General features: G+C 34.5%; 1 protein-coding gene across 1 annotated transcript; it reads left to right on the top strand.

The window, feature by feature from the left end:
• The first annotated feature begins 8013 nt into the window (after window positions 1-8013).
• Window positions 8014-21843, top strand: LOC137387806 (uncharacterized). Its single transcript, XM_068074313.1, has 7 exons — window positions 8014-8103; window positions 10991-11205; window positions 13202-13251; window positions 14209-14584; window positions 19218-19267; window positions 19428-19797; window positions 21227-21843. Exons 1-7 carry the CDS (start codon window positions 8050-8052, stop codon window positions 21264-21266), a joined length of 1155 nt encoding a protein of 384 aa, XP_067930414.1. The 5' UTR covers window positions 8014-8049; the 3' UTR covers window positions 21267-21843.
• The last annotated feature ends 855 nt before the right edge of the window (window positions 21844-22698 follow it).

The following is a 22698-nucleotide window of genomic DNA, read 5'->3' as shown; positions in this document are numbered from 1 at the left end:
ACTAATTGTAGTCTTAGCACTCGATGTTGAGTACTCTATAATATATCTCTATACTCTAATATACCTCTGTACTCTATAATATATATATATATATATATTTATATATATTATACATAGTATGTTATTTTTTATATTATATATTGTTTATATATAATATCATAAATATATAAATGTTTATATTACTAATAATATAAATATTATTAATATAAATATTAAATATTATTAATATAAATATATTATTAATATTACATTAATTAATCAACTATTATATAATATATTGTTTATATATAATATATATATTTAAATATATTTTTATATTAGTTATTTATATTTATATACAATATATGGTAAATATAATTATAATGTATATTATATATAATTATATATAATATAGAACAGAACATATAGCCTATATATATAAATCATACAAAAGAGTTGTAGTGAGAGAAGAAAAAGTATATTATTTGCAACATGTCTGTGTGAGTTTAATGAGTTTTACAGAGAAGTGCAGTTAAAAGGCAAAAGTGATCAACAGAAACAAAGTGCTACAATTCCTTAATCATAAAAGTATGAATGAATTTACAATACAAGTAAAGAAATTTGTGAACCACTCAATACAGAATATAAATATTAAGTTAGTGACAGTAAAACTGATGATTGCATTAATACAAATAAAAAACTTGGCTATAAAGATTTTTCTAAAAAAATAAATTTCACAAGTACTTGGGCGCAGCTTATACAAAATTTGAAGAGTAAAGATTGGAGCCATTTTGTTTATGAAGAAATGTAAAACTGGATTTGTCTGCACTATTTAATATTTTCTTTACTGCAGGATACATTGTGATCTTAAATCACACAAAAATATCACATCATGACTCTGCTAAAAATAAATTGCACACAAACTCAAATATGCAAATAGCAAAACTAAATCTTACTGTTTGTTCTTATATATATATATATATATATATATATATATATATATATATATATATATATATATATATATATATATATATATATATATATATATATATATATATATATAGTACTTTATTGGCAATAATTTCATTTCACAAATAGAAATGTTTTTCAAATTAGGCCATACAACAATAGTAAAACAAAAAAAAAGGGGAAAAAAGCAACAGTTAGCCATTAAAATTGAATAAATAGTCTGACAAATAGTGTTTAAAATGCCTTTCTCTGCTAAGAGAACGGATATTAGGTGGAAGATTGTTAAAGCAGCTGGCAATGACATTTTCAAAATGATTGTTAGTGATTGTATGCAATTTTTTCATATCACGTAAGTTGAAATGAGTTGAGAACCTGTAATTGTCATGTAAAAAACGACGACACAAACCATGAAAAATCTTGAAACATTGAATTGAAGTAAAATAAATATTTAGCATAGGCAGAGTAAGAAGGCGCAGAGATTTGAAAAGATTGTTTGTTGGAATAATATATGCAGGCATATGATGTAAATTTGCCATGAGTTGAAATGCTCTTTTTTGCAACAAAAATAAATCCTTAGTGACATATCTTGGAGCTAGATTATGATAAATGTGGATACCATAAATAATATGGCAAAATATAAACTGATAATAAAATGCAATAGCAGATTTTGAGTTCATGTATGGCCTGCAAAACTGGAGCAGAGTCAACGACTTCGTGACCTTACTACAAATAGTGTCGACATGATTATTCCATGAGAGTCGATCTGTCAAAACAAATCCTAACAATTTTTTCTCATGTCTACATGTGATGGATTGACTGTTAAACTTAAGAGTAAAGCTGTTGCGAAGGTTTTCATCAGTATTATAAAGAAGAAAGTGTGATTTTTGTAAATTGATTGTCATATGATTTGCTGTACACCAGTTGCTGATAATTTGCATGATGAGATTGCAGTTCGTCTCAAGAAGTTGCACATCTTTGTGATAACTGACAAAAACAGTATCATCGGCGTAGGCAAAGCCTTTTAGAATAAGTCTAAGAAGATCATTTATATATATTAAAAATAATACTGGCGCAATAAGTGACCCCTGTGGAACACCAACCTCAATACCTAGTGTCAATGATTCCTTGTCATTCATGACGACCTTATGGCGTCTTTTGTGAAAATAGGATTGAAGTATTTGCAACGATTTATTTTTAAAACCAGCAAGTTCTAGTTTATGATATAATATTTTGTGATTGACACAGTCAAAAGCTTTGCTGAAATCCAAAAACATCAAGAAAATCTTCTCACCTCTGGTTTTCAAATCCAAACAATCTGAGATTAGTTTATGAACAGCATCAGTGCATGAATGACTTTTTCTGAAACCACACTGATAAGGATGTAAAATATTATTTTTGGACAAATGAGAGTAGATGTGAATATTTAAGTGCTTTTCAAAAACTTTAGATAAAATAGGGAGTACTGAAATAGGGCGGAAATTTGATGGATTGCTATTATCTCCTCCTTTAAACAATGGAGTAACTCGTGCATGTTTCCATGCTGAAGGAAAATAGCCATCAATCAATATTCTGTTAAACATATCAGTGATAATAGGTACAATGAATGGAAGAGTTGCTTTTATCATTTTTACAGAAATATTGTCTATGCCTGAGGCTTTGGAATTAAGAATGTTACTGATATATTTTACAATATCATGAGGAGTAAATTTTGGAAACTCATTAAATGTGGTCTTCAACTCAGTGTTTTGACAAGACAAATAAGGATTGGATGACTGTAAAATTGAATTTGAAAGTTTACTTGCAATAGACACAAAATGTGAGTTAAGTTCTGAAGCTGACAAACAAGTGTCACAGCTTTGAGGTTTCTTATTTTTTACATTCAAAGCTTGCCAAAGCTTACGCGTATCACCAGGCTTTGACTGCTTAACAAGTTCATCGATACATTTTGTTTTTTTTCTTTTAATGAGATTTGTGACAAAATTGCGCTGCTTTTTTTGTAAGCAGTCCAATCTTTGCAGTTTTTCAGTTTTTTTCTCGACTTTATATTTTGCTGTACCTCTTTGTCAAGCCAGATAGGTAAAGATTCTAACTTGACTTTTCTAGTTTCAAGAGGTGCTAACTCATTGACAGCCGTAGAAAACTTTTGAATAAATAAGTTAATCATGTCATTAGTGTTCTTTTCTTGACTAATTAATAACTAAATTTGTCATTTGAACCTATTTCTTAGTCAATTCGGAAAGACTCAACAGTGTTATTAACAGAGAGTCTTTCTCGCAGTGAAATACAAGTTGATATTGTTGAGGCTAAATGTCTAAAGCTTTTAAAATTACTTTTTAAGTTTAATTGTGAATAAATAAAAACTATTAATTCATTTTAGCAGTTTAAAAAAACTTTTTCTTAAGCTTTCATGGGGTGGTCAGCAGTACAAATGACATTTTCCTAACATTTCTACGCAGTTGTTTGGAGGTTTATATAACATAGATACACACAGCACATAGGTACACTTGCTCGCTTACAGATTTGTTGCTTTATATGCGCAGATGAGAAGTATTTTGCACCCAGCCATAAAAGCCATCAGCATTTCAATAGCTAAGGGTAGGCAAAAAAAATAAAACTATAATTCATTTTGACATAAATCTAAGTTAAAAACCGTTATTACTGAACAAAACTGTTAAAACCCTGTCTCATGGTTTCTCTAATGTAATACTTAGCATTCAAACAAAAAAGTCTTTTTGCACAATCAGCCAGGTCAACAGCTAAGCACTGACTTAAAATGATTAGCATACTGTAAAGCTGAGGTTTTAAAATAGAAATAACATGGAGCAATGACCTATTGTATTTTATTTAATCCCCAGCGCACTAGTTTCGTAATGTCTATTGATGTAATTGGTCATTGCCGGCTTTCAGTAAACTTTTTCTGATAATACTTACGTCTAATATTATAATATCTTTATAATACCTAGCTTAGTATGTAATACCTGTCTCAGTTTGTGAAATGTTTTACCTAATCTATTCATATTTTTGCAAAATTTTGACAAAAAATTGCAAATTGTAATTGTAAAAAACTCAGCAGTTAACCCTGACTTTCCTGCAGTGCCATATGGATATTCTGTTTTTATTCAAGATATGCTATTTTAGTGCTGTTTGGTACAGACAATGCATGCATATTTCTGTTCATATTTAATGTTTCTCAGCTTATTTTAGATTTTCAAAGTAGCATTGTTATAGCTTAGTTAACAGCTCATATGTTAAGGTCATTTTGACGTAATTATTGAAGCACGATATGATCGTCTGCAGCTGTATTTTTATTGCAAGTCTAAATTACAGCTTTGGTTGAGGTGATCTTGCATTGAATGTGTTCAAACATCAACATAGATGCCATCTGATGCAGAGTTCGTAATCAAGCTCAAAGCTTAAAAAAGCGTGTCACAACCTTAAGGCTTGTTTTCTTCAGCTTACATCAAGTGACTTTTGAGGTTCTATAGACACTCGGCCCGTAATCAACAGCTGTAGATTGAGTCTCACGAAAGGCCACTGCACTTGATCTTTCATGCTTCTACACGTCATTAGTAGCTTGTCTCATGGTTCAACTTGATTGGCTCAGTTCATATTCGACTAACCACACATGAGGCTTTGTGAAGTATTACTCAATTACGTCAGAGTGGATGAATGAAGAATGAACCTCGAGAAGAAAAAAGAAAGTCTAAGATTTTAGCCTTGATGGCAGGTTCAGATAAGTTGCTGCATGCTGTCACTCTATTATTCACAGCAAGAGATGGTATCAAGTGGCATTCCATGTCTATTGAGACCAGCACCATGAACAGATGTCAAAGGTTGGGGATCTCTACCAAAGCATTTTTGATCTGAGCCAATACTCCTGACTGCTCAAAAACTGGTGCTGCCTACCAGACAGCTCTAAGCAAAGATCTACGACAATAAGGATAGCTCTTGATGCTGACTGCAAAAACACCATGAGAATATTTAGCATATCATTAGGGAGTGCAAGCAGTTGGTAGGCTCTGATTAAACCACCACACACATCAAATAATGTAGCAGTTGTGGTGAACAGATGTAGGTACATACACTATTCCCCAAATACTCGCCAGCATTGGTGGAAAATCCAGAGAAGGCAAATGAAAATGGTGGCGTTAAGGCTCATTGGGATTTCTACATACAAGCAAATACACCTGTGCTACCTGCTCACCTGATATTTTGGTAATTGATAGGGGATCAGTTGGTCAAATAATTCACATAGTGATTTCACCAGACTACAATATAGCCATCAAAGAAAAGGAGAAAATGGAAAAATATTAGCTACTATCCGAAAAGATAGAAAGGCGAAGGTAATACAACATGAAAGCATCTGCTATACCAGTAGCCATAGGAACTATCAGTAGCATCTGGTGATAACCAGTTGCAGAAAAAATGCTTTACTGAAAGACCAAAGATCTTGAAATGAGTAGTGAAGCCTCCAGGTCTCTGGTAGTTTTAGTTTACCATCTTTGGCCTAAAATGGCTACTACTACTCAAATCTTCTGCCTACAATAGCAATGTACATAGAGGAATGTAGCGTTAGTTGGTGTATGAAAGGTCATCCGTCATTTGTTGCTCATTTGCAAAATATTTCAAAAGAGTTTTGGCATGCTTCAGTGGTTCACCATTTTTGTTTCATTAGTTCCCTACTCAAAAACAGCTAAGAACATGATGCTACAAACTGCTGAATGCTATGAAAAGAGTCATATCCATATTTAGACTCCTTACACATGTGTTAAAAATAGTCCTTAATTTGTCTGTGATAAGATGTTACTGATTCATCACTTTTTGCTCCATTGTTAGATAGCCAATAGAACAACCAGACCGATGAGTAATTCATCTATTGTTCAGTCTTGTTTTGAAATCTAGGAATAATAGCCACTGGCTAAACATACTCGCCATGTGAATTTTGTCTCACACAAACAACTGCTGCTAACAGCTAATACCAGAGTAAACATTTGCCTCTACTGAATAGCTTGTTCAGACAAATAAATATATATTTTATCTATTTGTTTACTTGAACAGTGTTTATTATGTTAATATTGTTCAGGTGAATAATATATAACCTGATATACATTAATTTACCAAGTTTTTATGAGATGATGCACTTTGACTATTTTTTCAGCTATTTATATCAGATTGCGTCTTGATAGGTATGTTTTATCTGAATATATGTAAAATAGTTTTGTCTGCACTATTTAATATTATATTTTTCCAGCAGTACATGTTTTGATCTTTAATCACAAAAATTGTCACATCATGGCTTTGCTAAAAATGCACTAAACATCAAATATTCAAACAACAAGCTGAATCTTACTGTTTGTTATTGACTTGTTTTTAACTAAACCTAGCAATGCAAAACCAATTCCAAAATAAGCAATTTAGCGTAAAACTATGCCGAAGTTGCTTACTCGTATTTGATCAAAATGTACATGTATCTGGTCTATCTCATATATACATGTACATCTGCATATCTATTTAAAGATCTTTGATACAAACATAAATTTAATTCATTGGAATGCTCTTTGTTAGGTTATAAGGGAAAATTCAAACGATATTTATATTTGTTTAGCGGAATGCCAGGCTCTGCATGGATATTAAAAATCAGCTTGTTAACAGTGAAAGGTAAAGTAGTTGCCTGCCACTTGCCATTAGCATTGAGCAATGCTAATGGCTAATTTGGGTGAGCTAGTAATTTGAGTAACTTACTAATAAGAGCCGTGAGAGCAAGCATAAAATGACATTAAGCCGTAACATAAAGTAAGCATACATACGTATGCCTATTTCAACTTAGATAAACACTCTTATCGCTCTAAGATTTCAATGCAGCTCGCGTAGCTAATTGGTAAAATATTTACCTGAAAAACGGGAGGTTCCAAGATCAAATCTAGCATGAAATGGATATTTCATTCCTACATTGTAATAGCTATAGCTGGACAAACCGAAACACACACATACACACAAATTGTAAAATTTATATATATAGATATAACATAGGCTATATACATTGCTACAGGTGTGTAGGTCCACTAAAGATTAAGCACACCAGCGAATGAATTATGCATTAGGGACAGCAATAAGTTTCACATCTTAAAAAATGCATTGAACACCAAACTGTAATTAATTTATTTAGATTGGATATTTACAGTATTTGCAGAGCTAGAAATAATATATATGCAATATTCTACTAGTTTATGTTCATGTAATGCTCCATACATTGTATAGAAGCTGATAGCTGATATGTTTCACAATAATCTTATCACTTCATTTCTAGGTTAAACTCTTCAGACAGAGTTGACTCTTTTCAACATATGGACTATTACTACTGAATTCCTGGCATTGCACGGGTAATAAAAACAGCTTATAAACAGTGGCAGGTAATGTAGTTACCATGGCTAAGTTTCTTTGCCCAATGAATTTGAGGAAATTGAGTTAGTAACTTAAGCTAGTCTCTATGTCTGCTATCATAGCAGCCATGCTTATAATCATGCTTATAATCATTACGTTGCGAATCATGACCTTTCACGCAATCATGATCTTCAAGTTTACTAGTAATAGTCAAATAGTAATTTTAAACATGCTTCCAGTGTGCGTATTCTAACCGGTGTAATGCATATGTGCACAAATATTCAATGATATAAAAAATAGGCTGTGTGGCGCAGTGGATGGCATGTCTATCACAGAGCAAGAGGTTTTGAGTTGAATTCCATAATGATGCAGTTTTTTTAGTTTCTAAAACTATATCGCTAAAACTGGACATAAAATAACAGACAGACAGGAACTCACACATATTTATATAAAAGATAAAACATTATTTTAGTCATGCGTCACATTCAATAAAATAGAAATAGATTAAATGTCATATAGAAATAAGCCGACTAATGTTTATTAAAATAAGATAGAGTTCTGATGCAATAGAGACATGAGCTATTGGATTATGATCATTCAAGCATGAATAAATTATACTCGCTTGTTGCTATTTTTTACAGTTTTGAGATCATAGTCTCATTCTGACGCAGTTAAGGATACGGCGTGGCAGGAGACGTTCGGTACATCAGAATAGCAATGATGAATGACACAAAACAATTCAACATCACTATAAGGAACAGCTTCTTAAATGTACGGGAGGTAGTTGATATTTCTTTATAATTTATTTTATCATTGTTGTCATTTGATCATCAACTTTAGAGCACAATTGAAAGTGCATAGGTCTGATTTTATCTGTTTTATTGTAATACACTAGTGTTTATGTAATAGGTACTACATAAACACTAGTCAAATGTTGAAAGACAGATGCAACAAGCCGATGTAGTATGGTTCTACACAAATCAAATTTAATATTATCTGCATGCATCATCCCTTTGCTGAACTACAATTTCTAGTGACTAAATTATTTTTTATTAATCAACCAAAGATTTTATGCATACTCAATTTAAATTAGTAAATTTTTATAAAAGAATCAAAGCATTTCAAGCTGGAATTGTCTCTCTCAAATTGCGTCTATCCAAAAAGTATATACGTTTAAAAAACTATGAAACGCAGCCTTCCATAATATCTAATTATTTAGGTACCTTAGGAAGAACTCTATGGTTGACTCTATGGGTCAGTATCATTGCAAGAGAGTATTCAATATTATTTTAGCTGTTATCTGCTACACAGTAATATGGTGCATTTACATCAGCAACATCGTCTTGACTGTTCAGCAGTTTTGACTGATACAATGCAATAATGTTAGACAGGTGGTGTTTTGAAGACAAACTTTTTGTACTGAATTGACTAGTTTGGCATTTTAGAAATTTCACCAACTATTTTTTTCAGCAATCATTTGCAACTTGACGACTTGACAACTTGATGCTCAGCTAACCCTTTCAACTTGATGCTTGTTGCACAAACTAAAATATGTTTCCATGATCTTGATAAATAAAAATATATGGACACACAGATACATGTATATTTGGGCTGCGCACTGATTAGCTGTCACAACTGTACTCGCTGCTTCCATGGGTCAACGCTATGTTTTTAGAAATTCTTAGCAATTTTCGAAACTTTGCAACTAATTTTTACATCATGATTTGCTTTAACGAATGATCCAACTTCTCTGGTAAATTTTTTAAAAGTCTGTAACTAAGTAGTGTGGTACTAGACTTAGAAAGCCACTAAATATTACCAATGTTTGTTCTGTTACTATCTTGGCCTCCTAGTTTTTGGAAATGGCTATATTTTGCTATTAAAATAATCCACTCAAAGTTGCAGACTTGTGTCTTTGCTATTTATAACTTATGATATGAAGTCATGCAATTTAAATAAACTTGTGGTTGACTCAAAATGGTTGACTCCCAATATGGAATTTTTAGTGAGTACGTATTCGGATTAATGCATTCAGTTGTGTCATATAAACTCAGATGAAAACAAATTTTTAGCAAATGTCTTGAAAAAATACACTGGTAGAGAAGAGGTAAATTGCTGCAATTAATAATTATAGCTCAGCACATGTCCATCGAGTTAATCAATCACATCAAAAAATCTTTGAACATATCACTTTATCCCAAACTTGCTCATTTCGGCATTTGAGGGACAGGTTTCAAAATCCTGCATAAACTTTAATATTTGTAATACGTAATATTTGTTTTTACCCTTCTAGACATAATTCTATGGCAAACATCATTTTCTATTCCTTGGCACCAATATCCCTCATCATATATTTCAGTTTATGAACTTTCTGTTACTACAACATACACTTTAGAACTCCAACAATTCCACAATACTAATAGATTACTAAATTTTAACACACAGTTCAATTAACTCAGTAAATCCTCATTTCTGTTTTCTTATTTTTGTTTTGACATGTAACGAAAAACATTATTTGTTAGTGATTCACTTATGCCAATAAATAGTTATACATACATTAAATAATACATTATTTACCCAAATTCAAGAACTAGCTTAACATGATTGAACCAATTTTATCATGGCTGGTGCAAATTAGTTGAGTTCAAACTTTTCAGCTTTGACTGTTCTGGCTTATGTACATACGCCACTAGATGACATCGAAGCCTTTTTGACGATTTTCATGTGCTTTACAAACCTTTATACTTGACTATAAATTTTATAAAACTATACCAATGTGCAATCTCACACTTTACAAATAAGCTTGACATAGCTTAACTGTAATACCGTACATATTTTTGTTGGCAGGTTTTGTGGTTTTACCTGTGGTGTGAGCTAATGGAACCTAAAGTAAACTTCACTTAGTGTTAGAGGTTGAACACAATATGTAGATTGGCTTAGCTCCCAAACTGAAACAGCAGAAACACTAAGACTAAAAATACTTTTCTGCCTTGTTTACAATTCAAATGAATAATTGTCCTTTAGCGTTTAACAATGAAACTTCAGAAAACAAGGTATTAATAATGTTCGAAGCCAAGATTATCAGTTGTGAAAAGTTTACATCAAATAAGAATCAAACTTGCGTATAATAATATCAGGTTTGTTTCATGTTGTTAGAAATGATATTTCTGCTATCTTTAGTACAGTTTCTAGACAATTACTGAATCGCTTTTGCTTTTTCTTTCTAACTCTTTGACTCTCTCCCAACCATGTTGGTATTATTCTAAATACTTTAAAAATACAAGCAAAGCGATATTATCGAGCAATCAAAAAACTGAGAATTTTTTATCAGTTGCATAATTTAAATTTAATGTAAAATGTCAGTTTTAAATCTACTTGCGCTATTGCGGCGTGTTGCATTATATAACAAACTTGTCCAAAATGCATGAATTGCAGCTAAATATTAAACTGTAACATTACGTTTGACCACAAACCCTGAAAGGTCTACCAGCTCATTTCTAATAGTGGACTAACTTTGCTAAATGTTGATGAAACAGCTCTAGTCTAGAGACACTCTATTGATCCTATTGAACCTATTGAAACAATTGAACCTATTGATCTTATTGAACCTATTGATCCTATTGATCGTATAATGTTTATTGACTGCTGCGGTTTACAGGTAACAGATCCTCAGTTTAGCCAAACAGATATTGCATTCACAACGACAACAAATGGTAATGGAGATGCAATCCGTATTCCTACGCCTTCCTTAATCACGCTGGACAAAAAAATTACTGAGAGCTCTCTGGTACTAATTGGGGTCTCTGTTGGAGAGATCATCATCATTATTGTTATTGCCCTGATAGCAATTGGGCTTGTGAGAAAGAGACTCAGGTATGTATGTGTGTATGTATGTGTGTGCACGCGTGCAAGCAAGCGCGGGTATCCGAGTACGCCTGTATGTATGTATGTAAATATGCACGTGTGTACATATGTACATATGTACATGTAGATATGTACGTCTGTACACATATACATATGTACATACATATATACATACATATGGCATATATACATATATACATATATACATATATACATATATACATATATACATATATACATATATACATATATACATACATACATATATACATACATATGGCATATAGGTTACAAATTTGAGTAACACAGTTTATGGTTCATGTGTTCAAAAGTCTAAAATGTCTTGTTAATAAAAGCTACAAATTTTAAATCAAATGAAAACAAAATAATCTTTTCACATAATCACTCTGTGATAGAATATTATTGCTTGTTGTTTTAAAATTACTTAACTAATGCCTAAAATGCTCATTTTAGTTAGAGCTGCTTTTGGTCATAATTCACTAGTAGTTAATGAATGTACTGTTTGTTGAATACAGCCTAATCTTGCTAATTTTACCACTTCCAAACAAGATAGATAAACAAAGAGTTTATGCTCCGCACTAGGAGTATGTTTCTAGAATTTTCTTGATAGAAAGAAAAATGAGATAGGCTTCATAAAAATGTTAAAATTTAAAGATTTTGAGACATTGAGACAATCATTTATTGACCAATTCCGTCGATATTACGTAAATTCAAGGCAGAACCCACTAGCATGTCTCTGACCATCTCACTAATATTTATAAAAAAACATATGAAGTGTGAGCCACTAATAGTCTTCAAGCCAGCTGTCTGAAGGACATAGAGTCATTCCGATCAATGTTAGTCACTGCGGGTCGGTATGCCTTAGCTCGTTTTCTGTAAAAATCCTGTAGCATCGGCTACTACAAGCTCAACTGTTGATGAATCAAAATTGCACGCAAACGTCGACAATGTTGTCGTATAAACTATAAGCACCATTCCTTTTCCTTGTGAGGTGGCTACCCATTGCTGCATCCTTTCAGTGGAGAATGAGGTAGCAACTTGCATCAAGAGGGTTTTCTTTTTAACTTTTCCTTTTACACACCATGCTTAAAGGCCAGTGACGATGTGGCTTGCCTTTGAGCGAGCCATGCAACGATGAACTCACTAGCAAGTGTTCTCTTGTTGTGCTGTGCATTCCATTTAGATGTTATCGGACAAGGATGTTTGGTAAATATTGTGACAGCGCTTGAGTATCTATACCAGCTGGTCTTTCATATTGAAGCTTTTTTAAGTTCCTTCACAGGTCCTGGCGGTATGGTTCCAATTTTAATCAGTGCTTAACATCATTTCAGTAGTAGCCTGGGCACATTTTTTACTTTTGAGCATTTTAACTGTAGCCTTAGCAAGTTATGTCATATTTAATCTCAAAACATCTTGACATTCAAACTACCTAAAACAACAAAGAAAGTATTAAATGATAGAAAATTTTTTTAACTTTTTGATAAAATCTACTGAAATTTTAAGTGACCACATCTTTAAGGCTATCGTCAGCCGCAAAATCTATTCTCAAGTGGCTGGAGTTTAAGGTTCTGTATTTACAAACAAAAATTTGGTTTCAGGAACAACAGAGTTGACCAATGAATGTGCCAACTTTGTTTTTTTTCATTTGTGTACACATCTACGCTAACATCTGCCTACCTAGATATGACTCAGAGGTGCAATAACATCTTGTTATGAAGTCAACAAGGAAACTGAGCCACAAATCTAATTATGTCTTTACGCTTTATAAAGAGGAATTACTAAGAGTAGGAAAAGTTTTTTTTACAAAATCCAAGCCAATGCGAGATTAATAGCCTGTGACAGTTATGACATGCCTTTCTCAGTCGGTGTATTCTTCTTTGAATTAGTAGATGGGGCGTGCTTACTGACAGCCTAAAAGACCATTTAGGAATTTGTGTCTTTGTGACCACTTTGATGGCTTTAGATTAAATGCATTATTTTGTAGGCAACTTGATCATGCATACCAGGAAATGCTAAAACAAGCCCATATGAATGGTAAAGTATCTGTCACTAAAGGCTATTAATTATTCGTACTTATTATTAGCGACACTTGACACTTAGATATTCAAAAATGACTCAGTGTACAATTTATTAGGAATACAGCTGTGGGCGTTGTCCATGCAGTTCAGTCTTCTGTTTTGATGAGTAAGCAATGGTTGCGGTCTAAACTTCCCATTTAGCTGAGTTCTCATTTCCACTCAAACCTTCTGTCTGATCAAAGGGGTTAGAATACCGATCTAACGTTTTCAAGTTAACCGAGCAGTTTACAGTGTTGGTAAAAGACTTTTGTTTGGTTGACCTTAAAATGTTTATGACTGCAGGTTATCTTGGCTGAAGCTGCACGCTAAGTTTATATGACTCGGTTAATCCACAGATTTGCACCATCAGAAACTGTAAACGGCCAAAACCCGCAAATCAAGCGAGTTTTGTTACTCCCAAATTCTTACTATGTGTTTCATGCTTGCAAAAGATGGAAATGATTTGCAAAAAATTGAAACGGCACTTGCGAATGATGCGCAAGATAATTCCGCACAAGCTATTCCAATTAAAAAAATTTTCACACCAGTCGATCTGAATTTGATTTGAGCAGTTCCAAATGCGCCACTTTGACCTCTGGCATAGAATCTTCTATCCTTTTAACAAGCACCCATGTTAATCCGCAATATGTAAAGGTCTATTGAAACAATTATAGCACAGTGGTTCAAAGTGTGGACAACTCCAAGTCTGCATCCTGTGCATAATGGACACATAGTGGCAGTCTAGAACTGACATGACAATAATTTTTTGTCTACCCTTAACTTTAGCTCATTTTATGGTAACACTAGGGCCAAAGGCTATATTAATTGACTATTTTGATACTAAATTCACCATCAAATATTTGACTAGATGTTATCTACAATTGACTTCTACAAAGTCTTCGTAGAAAAAAAGATAATATACTATATGTTATAGCTTTATCCAAAGGTGTCGAGCTGCAAAGCTCTGCTGAGAGAGGACAAGGCATTTATGAGCCATCACGAAGAGGCTCACTCGAGCATCCATATAAAGCAATGGAAATAGAAAAATATCTCATTGTTGACCAGGAAGCGTCGAGAGAGGCACAAAGCAAACAGAAGAGAGCCACAGATAGACAATTTTATGACAATTATAGCCAAAGACTAGTTGATGAAAATCACTATCTGAACACAGGTAACTCTGCTGATTGTTCTGCAGTACGACACCACACAAACAAACAAAACCAAGCTCTGTCGACGACCACTCACTTGCCTGAAAGACTTAGGAATGAAGAAGGTTGTGATTGTTATGTTGGGCCAGACAGACCAAAGATGTAAGTACTGAAGTTTCTGACTGCAGTATAAGTTATGATGCAGTATATTTATTGACTATACAGTAGTCCAGTACAGACAAGACTTAATAATATAACCTTTCAGTCAAAAATAATCATAATTATTTATGTATACTTTTTGTTCAAATTCGGATTAGCGGGTTTGAAGAATGTTTTTCTTGAAAATGTTTTTCAAGATTAAAATTGACAAAACTTGATCAAAGTTGAAACACTCAGAAAAAAACATGTGTGCGAAATGATGTCACTAGCTTTGCTAGTGACATCAGCAGTCATCCGCAGTCATCATGATAGTCAGCAGCTATCATTGCTATAGTTGATATCGGCTATTCAAATTTCAGCGTTACATGTCTCTATTAATGTGATGTCTTTAACTAGTGATGTCATTTTGCACTTATTCTTTTTTAAGCATTTTAACTTTAATAAAGTTTTGTCAATTTTAATCTTGAAACATCTTGGCAGTCAGATCACCTCAAACATCAAAAATAATTGCAAATAATAAAAAAATGCTGATTCTTCTTGATAAAATCTACTAAAAGTTTCTGTAAGTTTATGGTTAATCTGAATGTGATAATTTGTAAGGTAATAACATCTAAAGAGTGACTCTCAGTATTAGCATACAGATGTGCTCAAGGCTAAAACTGGTTAGGGTTGATATGAGAATGTAAATATGTTTAACCTAAAGGGCTTTAAATAAGGTTTATAGCTTTTCTGAAGATAATAATTTCTTCCATAATTGTAAATATAGGTGAACTAACTAAATTGTCTGACTGAGCAATTTTTTGAAGTCATCATTTTTTAAATTTGCTTGAATGTAGCCACAATGTTACATATCCGTGTATAAATATAACACTTACACGAAATTGAAGCGAAGAAGGACCCAGTCTGGTTCTCTCCATGCTTATATACTCCTTTCACAACTACCATGTCCTTGACTTCTTGTAACCTCTCATAACCTCTCATAACTACCTGTAACTACCATGACCTCAGACATTAGCGTAGCCCGCAGCCCACCAACCCGATTATACAACATGCCCTTTTTCTTTTTTTGTATGGGCCACTAACCTTCTAGAACCTGACCTGTACTGCCCTGAGCTCAGACACCAATATAGCTTGAGCCTAGCAAATCCCATAATACAACATGTCCTTTCTTTTTTTTCATTTTCTTCTGGGCCACCCCATCGCTACCAACAAGCAGACATATTAACTTACCTTACTTGTGTTGCTCGTTACCTGATTCCGTTAGGGCAGTCTCAATAGGCTATGCCTCTGGCTTGTCTGAACCTGTGCCACCGTCTAAAATACTCTGCTCGTTACTGCCAGCTCCATTGCCAGTCTGCACTGGCTTTTTCATCACCCTGACCTCCGCTGCTACCAATACTTTTACCGTGACCACTGTCACTACCAACACTATGTACTTCCACCAACATCTCCAACACTTCTTCCACCAACCCCAACTAGTCCGGAGTCTTTTGGTTGGGTCAGTAATGACTCCTCAACCTCAACGTCCTCTCTTCTGTCTTTACCTTGCTCTGCCCAATAAGAGACAGGCTTGACAGGCCTCTCGTGGGTAGTCTCCACCTGCGCTGTAACCGGCTGCACAGGGGATGACACCACAAAGCTGGGAGTTGGCATAGGCCTAGACCTATCTAGCTCGACCTCACCTGCCACCAGTGCAGGTCTGCTACCAGCAGCTCTCCTCTGAACCTCGGCTAACTCCTGCACAACTACCCTGAATGCCTTGACATTTTCCAACTCCATGACTGCTTGCTCACGTATGGCTTTTAGCTTAGCCAATTTCTCCTTCGACTTCCTCCGCACCTCCTTTTCCTCTCTTTCAATCTCTGCTACCATTCTCTCATGACCATCTCTGTCTAACATTCCATTGCCGGATACCTCAGCTGGCTAAAAACGAGCAAACTTTTTCCATTACATATACTGGTTCAGCTACTTTCTTAGCACCATCACTCACTTCATCATGACTGTGTTCTCTATCATACCCCATAGACACTTGCACATCTCTGGTGCCTTGGGCTGTCCTCCGTTGACTACCAATTTCTACGTATCTACTACTCTTCACTCCCTTGGTTTTACAAGTCCACCAATCTTGACCTGTGTGGTCTTTCTTAACATCATGCTCTCTGTCGGACTTATTTGTCAGGTTTAGCAACTTGACATCATCTGAAACATAACTTGACCCAGCAATAGTGGTTCTCAACGAAAACGGCTTAACTGGCTTAATATTTCTACACTCCTTAACAGGCTCAAATTTACTTTCACATAATGCGTTTATAACAGCAAATAATTTTAGCTGCTTCCACTCAGTTATGCCCAAAAAGTTCGTTCTCAATCATTTCACCACATGAATTTCAGCATCCATATGCCTGTGTTTACTTTCCAAATGAACTATTACACTTCCAACCACTTTCACCGTACGACCATCTACTCTTGCCAAGACAGTGGATGGCTCCTCTAGCCATAGACTCAACCTTTCGGTTACAGTCGACACCTCTGCCCCAGTATCAAATGTAAACTCAACATTCTCCCCATTGACTTTTAAAACCTGCACAATTCTCCGTCTTAGTCAACTGTCATCATCATATTTATCCCTAAAACTAGAGAATCTAATGCTTCTGCATTTACTATTATCCTGGTACTTTTCATCATATCGGCTCGTCTTGCGCTTCTCCTTATACCTCTCCTCCTCAAGCCTATCCATACTATTGTCCTGGTATCTACTCAACTTATCTCTCGTCTCGCCGGGGTCTTTCTCGATCCCTGTACCTTTCCCTACTACTATCTCGGCTACCATATCACTCATATCTGTTATCACAGCTACCTCCTGACCACCTGTTGCTACCTCGTCTGTCGTAACCTACATCTCCTCCCTTATCCCTACAGTAACAGGATACATGTCCTCGCTGTCCACAAAAAAAAACATTTAATGGAGGAACAACTCTGCATCTCATGGCAACTACCTCTGCAATTGTAGCAAACTCTATCTCTACTCTCTCTACTGTTTTTCTATATCTAGAGACATACTTTTCCTTGCTATTATCTCTATACTTCTTACTGCCACTGTCCTTGTTACACTGCCGATCTTGTGTCCCATATCTACTAGTATCACGCTCCTTACTACTATTACCATAATACCTCCTACTACTCCTAGGGCTACCTTTAGGGGAAGATCTCCCTGCTGAATCATAGCTTCTATCTCTACCATTACTCCGATACTGCGCTCGGCTATCAAACTCTGACACCTTTGCTACCTCCATCTTAACTTCACTTTTTAAATCAGTACTTCTACCTTCAGTTCTCAAGAATCTATCCGAATTGTTGGCCATTTTACGAGCCCTCAATGCCTCATGTAACAACTCCCAAGTAAGATTGGTGTTCTTCATCAAATCTCTGCTTATTTCTCTATCCCTCAACCCGTTAACCACCACTATAAGGGCAAACCTTACTCTATCATTATTATTAGCAACCTCAGCATATCTGCTCAAACTATCTACCCGTTGTAAGTATTCTCTATCACTTTCTTCAAGTGCCTGCCTAGCCGTCAGAAACTTATGCCCTTTTACAAACATACTTTTTTGCCTACCATAATAGCTCTGCAAAACCTCAACGGCCTCTTCATAAGTAGAATTTGCACCATCTACGTTAAACCCTGCACCCCTCAATACTTCTTTTCCGTCGTGCCTAATATCTCTCAATAGTGGCACTAACCTAGCTCTACCTCTTACAATAAGCACTCTGTTGCCATCATCATCAACTACATAACTTCTCCTCTCGACAGCACTCTCAATACTCAAATTCATCTTTTCCATAAATCTTTCCCACGAGCCATCACCGTGCTCACCGAACACCAGCTTTGGAAAACCACCCTCCAACACAACACATTATATTTCTCGCCACAAATTTACTCTACCCCACTCGTATATATTCAATGTAATTCTCAGTTTCTCCAACCAACACTTAATAAATATCTACACCTCTCCAACACCAATGCTTTACCGCTACAATACCTCACAGCCTCACAACACCACCCTATCACACGTCACCCAAACTTGCACACCCGTGAAAGGGTCTAATCAAAGGTTAAACTTACACCATAACCAGAAGATTATCGCTAACGGTAACACACAAGAAAAAAAATTTTAGAGTTTCTTCAACTGCGCCATGTTGTATAAATATAACACTTACATGAAATTGAAGCGAAGAAGCACCCGGTCTGGTTCTCCCAACACTTATATATTCCTCTCGCAACTACCACGTCCTTGACTTCTTGTAACTTCTCGTCACATCTCGTGACCTCTCATAACTACCTGTAACTACCTTGACCTCAGACATTAGCGTAGCCCGCGGCCTACCAACCCGATTATCCAACACATATTACTACAACTATAGTGTAACTACAATGGGAACAACCAGAAGTTGTCCCCACCCTTCAAAATGTCACAATGTAATTCTAGAGTCTATTTTTACTGCTAAATTAACAACCTTCCTGTTTATTTATCTCTTTCATTCTGATGCATTTTCTGCAATTATCAATGTAAAAATAACCTTACTTCCTGTCATGACAACTGTAGGCTAAATCGTTCTGCCTGCTTGTTTTCAGGCAAAGTGCTGCTAATCAGGGTACTGCACAGGCTCAGCAGCCCTCTAAAGGTAAGTGTACAGTTATTATGTAATATTTTTATACGTGTGTGTACGATAATTTAGTTCAAGAAACACATTGAAGGTAAAATTGACTGGAAGCATTGCTATATAAGCCATTATATAACTCGAACAATTGTGATAAATTTCAATACAATTGATTTTTTTCTAGGCTCTACAAGCCACCAGCACGAATCACCAAAGAGAAAGGATAGCCCAAATTTTCACAAAACTTCAAAAAGCCCTAATTTAGGAGCAACACTTGAAAATTCAGAGGTTGTCCAAGTTAACAACCAAATAAATGCAGAGCTGCCAAGATATACTAACCAAGGACAGGCCAACCACAAAGTCTGTAATAATAAAACTAAACCCATAAAGAAGAATGACCGAGCAGAGAAAACTAGCCATGTTTCTGAAACAGAACTAAAGATGAAACCACTTGAAACCATTAAAATTCCAGCAAATGGTGAGGAAACTGAGTACCTTGAAGATGGTGAGAATCTTTATGACTACGTTGGACCAGACGATCCATCGAGAGAGAGGTAATCAAAACTGATAATCCTTTATTTCCTTGGAGATCTTATTGATGAGAATACTAACTCAATGCTACTGTTTAAATAAATAGTATAGCAAGTAGAGGCAATTCTTACTATCACTAGGATGGAAACTATTACTTGTGGGGGTTTAAATAAACTAACATGCATTGTCATGAGACATTGACTATTAACAACTTGCACCTCTGCAAAAATGGAGTTGTTTGCTCTTCTAGCCATTTAGTACTTGTAACAAAATAGGAGTTGCTAAATTAAAAACTCATTATACAGATATCTTTCCGCAACCCCATCAAACTTTAATTTTAATAAAAAACAAAATACAAAGTTTTATCATTATTTTTCATATATTTTAAAAATATGTCAAAATAAAAGGGAAAACAGCTTTGTTTGAATGTGATGTGATGCGGTTGAGATGCGTGTCTACTATAAATTTGAGTGCTAATAGTTTCTAAGATCTGTTACTGTTGGTTACTGCATTTCGTCTAAACTATCTAGCTATTACAGAGCAATAAAGTATTGCTTCTATTTCATATTTGTTTTAGACTTTCAAGGATCAATTTTGTACAAAATGATTCAGAATTTGTGAGTGCTAGAAAACATGTAGGCCTACAACTTTTTAAAACTTATTTTGTCACATCTGGTTCAATAAAAATACAAGTAAGCTTGACTGTGGTTAAGTTTTTAGTTATCTTTGAACATCATTTACAGCTTTCACAACTAAAATTCACCATCTTAATTTAAAAAAACCGGTCGCCAGTTATAGTTGACAGTTGATATTTGCCCCTTGCTAGATGATTGTTTAAACAGTTTTAAAAAGAATTTCTTGGTTGCTGTTTATTATGTAGTAGAATAGATTCTGGTTTATTATAATTTGTCAGCAATAACTTTATTTGGAACAAAAAAAATTCTGAATTATTTTTCCAAAAACAATAATGCTATAAAAATCGATAGTAAGACAAAAAAAATCAAATAAATAGTTTGACCTATATCATTTAAAATATTTTTTTCTGCTAGGCGAACAGATAACCAACAGCTAAAAATAATATTTTCAAAATAATTGTTAAAGGCTGTATATAACTTGTTCATATCACAAAAGCTGAAAATCTGTAACTGCCATGTAAAGAACGATACAACCCATGGAAGATCTTGAAAGCTATAATTGACATAAAATAAACATGTAACAAAGGTAAAGTAAGAAGGTGCAAAATTTGCAAAGCTCATTCATTAGAATAAGATATACTGAAATGTGATGGAGATTTACAATTTTCTCTTAAGGGTGGTAAAGGAAACAACCCGAGAAATCTTGTTGGGTTTGTCTCTCTTACAAACCTGACAAGCATATACATGTATAAGCAATCTATTTATTCTAACTTACTTCTGCTATAAAGTAACTGCTTTTATTTTTACCTTATTGCAGAGCAATTACAGATGCTAACAGCTACATTGAGGTCCAATAAACTTAAATGGCACTGGAAGTTGTCTATTGGAGTTAGCTCCTCATGTCTGCAGCGGCATGTCTAACACTATTGTATGCAAATAGAAAGGATCATGAAAATTCAAAAGTAATTATAGTGGTTTTCTAAAGTAATATTTTCTATTCGCTTCACATATACTAGTAATTAGTAAGTGAAGTTGTGTTCATATTAATGTATAAGGAATTAATGATATATTTTGCAATAGGAAGATACTAGTTTACTTCTTCACTATGACATGTTATTATTGTTTTTTGACCATATTAATAGTTGTAACATTTTTTCGTTACTCAGCTTCTTAGCTGGACTTTCTAAGACTTGGCTATTTGGACAGGTGCTATGGCTCACCTGCTCTCCAAAAACGTTCAGTTCAGCAAAATATTCTAAATAGCTATAAAATCACTGTGCTTCAAGTGACCCTGGAGTTTATAAAGATGTCAATGTATTGTTCAGCAGCAACATTTAATAAGTTTTAAAAATAAATAATATTGAACTTACATTATTTCAAACAGTTGCTGGACCAGTTGCTTATTTCTTTGTATGTATTATTTGTATTGCATATCAACACAGCCACTTTTCAGGCATCATAAGTTCCTTAATATATTTTTGTAAACCAACCAATAACTCAGTGAAACAAGAATTGCAGACCTACAATAGACCCACAAATAAATATTGAAAGGGTTGGCTTTGCGCATCATTGTTTGGCACCAGGTGGTAGACAAAACAGGAGGTAGTCAAATATTGATATTGATAATATAGGAGTGTTGGCACTTTTTAGACCATGTTTGTATTGCTCATGCTAATTGGCTAATTCTGTTAATAAGGAGGGTATTAGCAGGAATTTATTAAGTCATTACAAATGATATAGCCAATAATCTAAAAAAAATTAACATAATAACAACACTTTAAAATAACCTACAAAACAACGCATTGGGGTCAGTGATGTAGTGCTAACCTTTCATTAACCATAACTGTAAAGTTAAGATAAGGGGATGTAGGCGACCAAGAGTTGCAACGCGACTCTTGGTCAGCTTGGGGTTGGAACAGGTTAGAACAGCCGGAGGCCTGCAGGCGCTATAAGTTCCCCGTGGAATCCGGGGCAAAGCCTCAGCCACCAATGCCTACAGGCCTTCAATATCATGTATATGATATGAGAAATGAGCACATCTGTAGTAATAAATAAGTTGAGAAAATAAGGATGGATTAAGAAAAGTTGCTGCATATCTCATATCTGAACTGTCTGAGCTAAACTGTTGAACTGCTGCTTTTGGTTCACTGTCATTGGTGTAATTACCCAATTAGCCTCATTGCCTTAACCTTTGTCCTTGATAAGACATGCTGCCTTTGGTTGCTGCCATTTGTTTAGTGAGACAACCAATAGGGATTAATGCCTTTGACCTTTGTCCTTTAGTACAAA

Source organism: Watersipora subatra, chromosome 2, assembly GCF_963576615.1.
Source record: "Watersipora subatra chromosome 2, tzWatSuba1.1, whole genome shotgun sequence".
NCBI lineage: Eukaryota > Metazoa > Bryozoa > Gymnolaemata > Cheilostomatida > Watersiporidae > Watersipora > Watersipora subatra.
This window is presented reverse-complemented; position numbering and strand designations above follow the sequence as displayed.

Bases quoted from the DNA above. Each gene is read 5' to 3' on its own strand.
- LOC137387806 (XM_068074313.1), top strand. From the start codon at position 8,050: ATGATGAATGACACAAAACAATTCAACATCACTATAAGGAACAGCTTC. The intron at 8,104-10,990 runs GTACGGGAGGTA...TGCGGTTTACAG, and splicing joins TAAGGAACAGCTTCTTAAAT to GTAACAGATCCTCAGTTTAG. The intron at 19,798-21,226 runs GTAATCAAAACT...ACCTTATTGCAG, and splicing joins GACGATCCATCGAGAGAGAG to AGCAATTACAGATGCTAACA.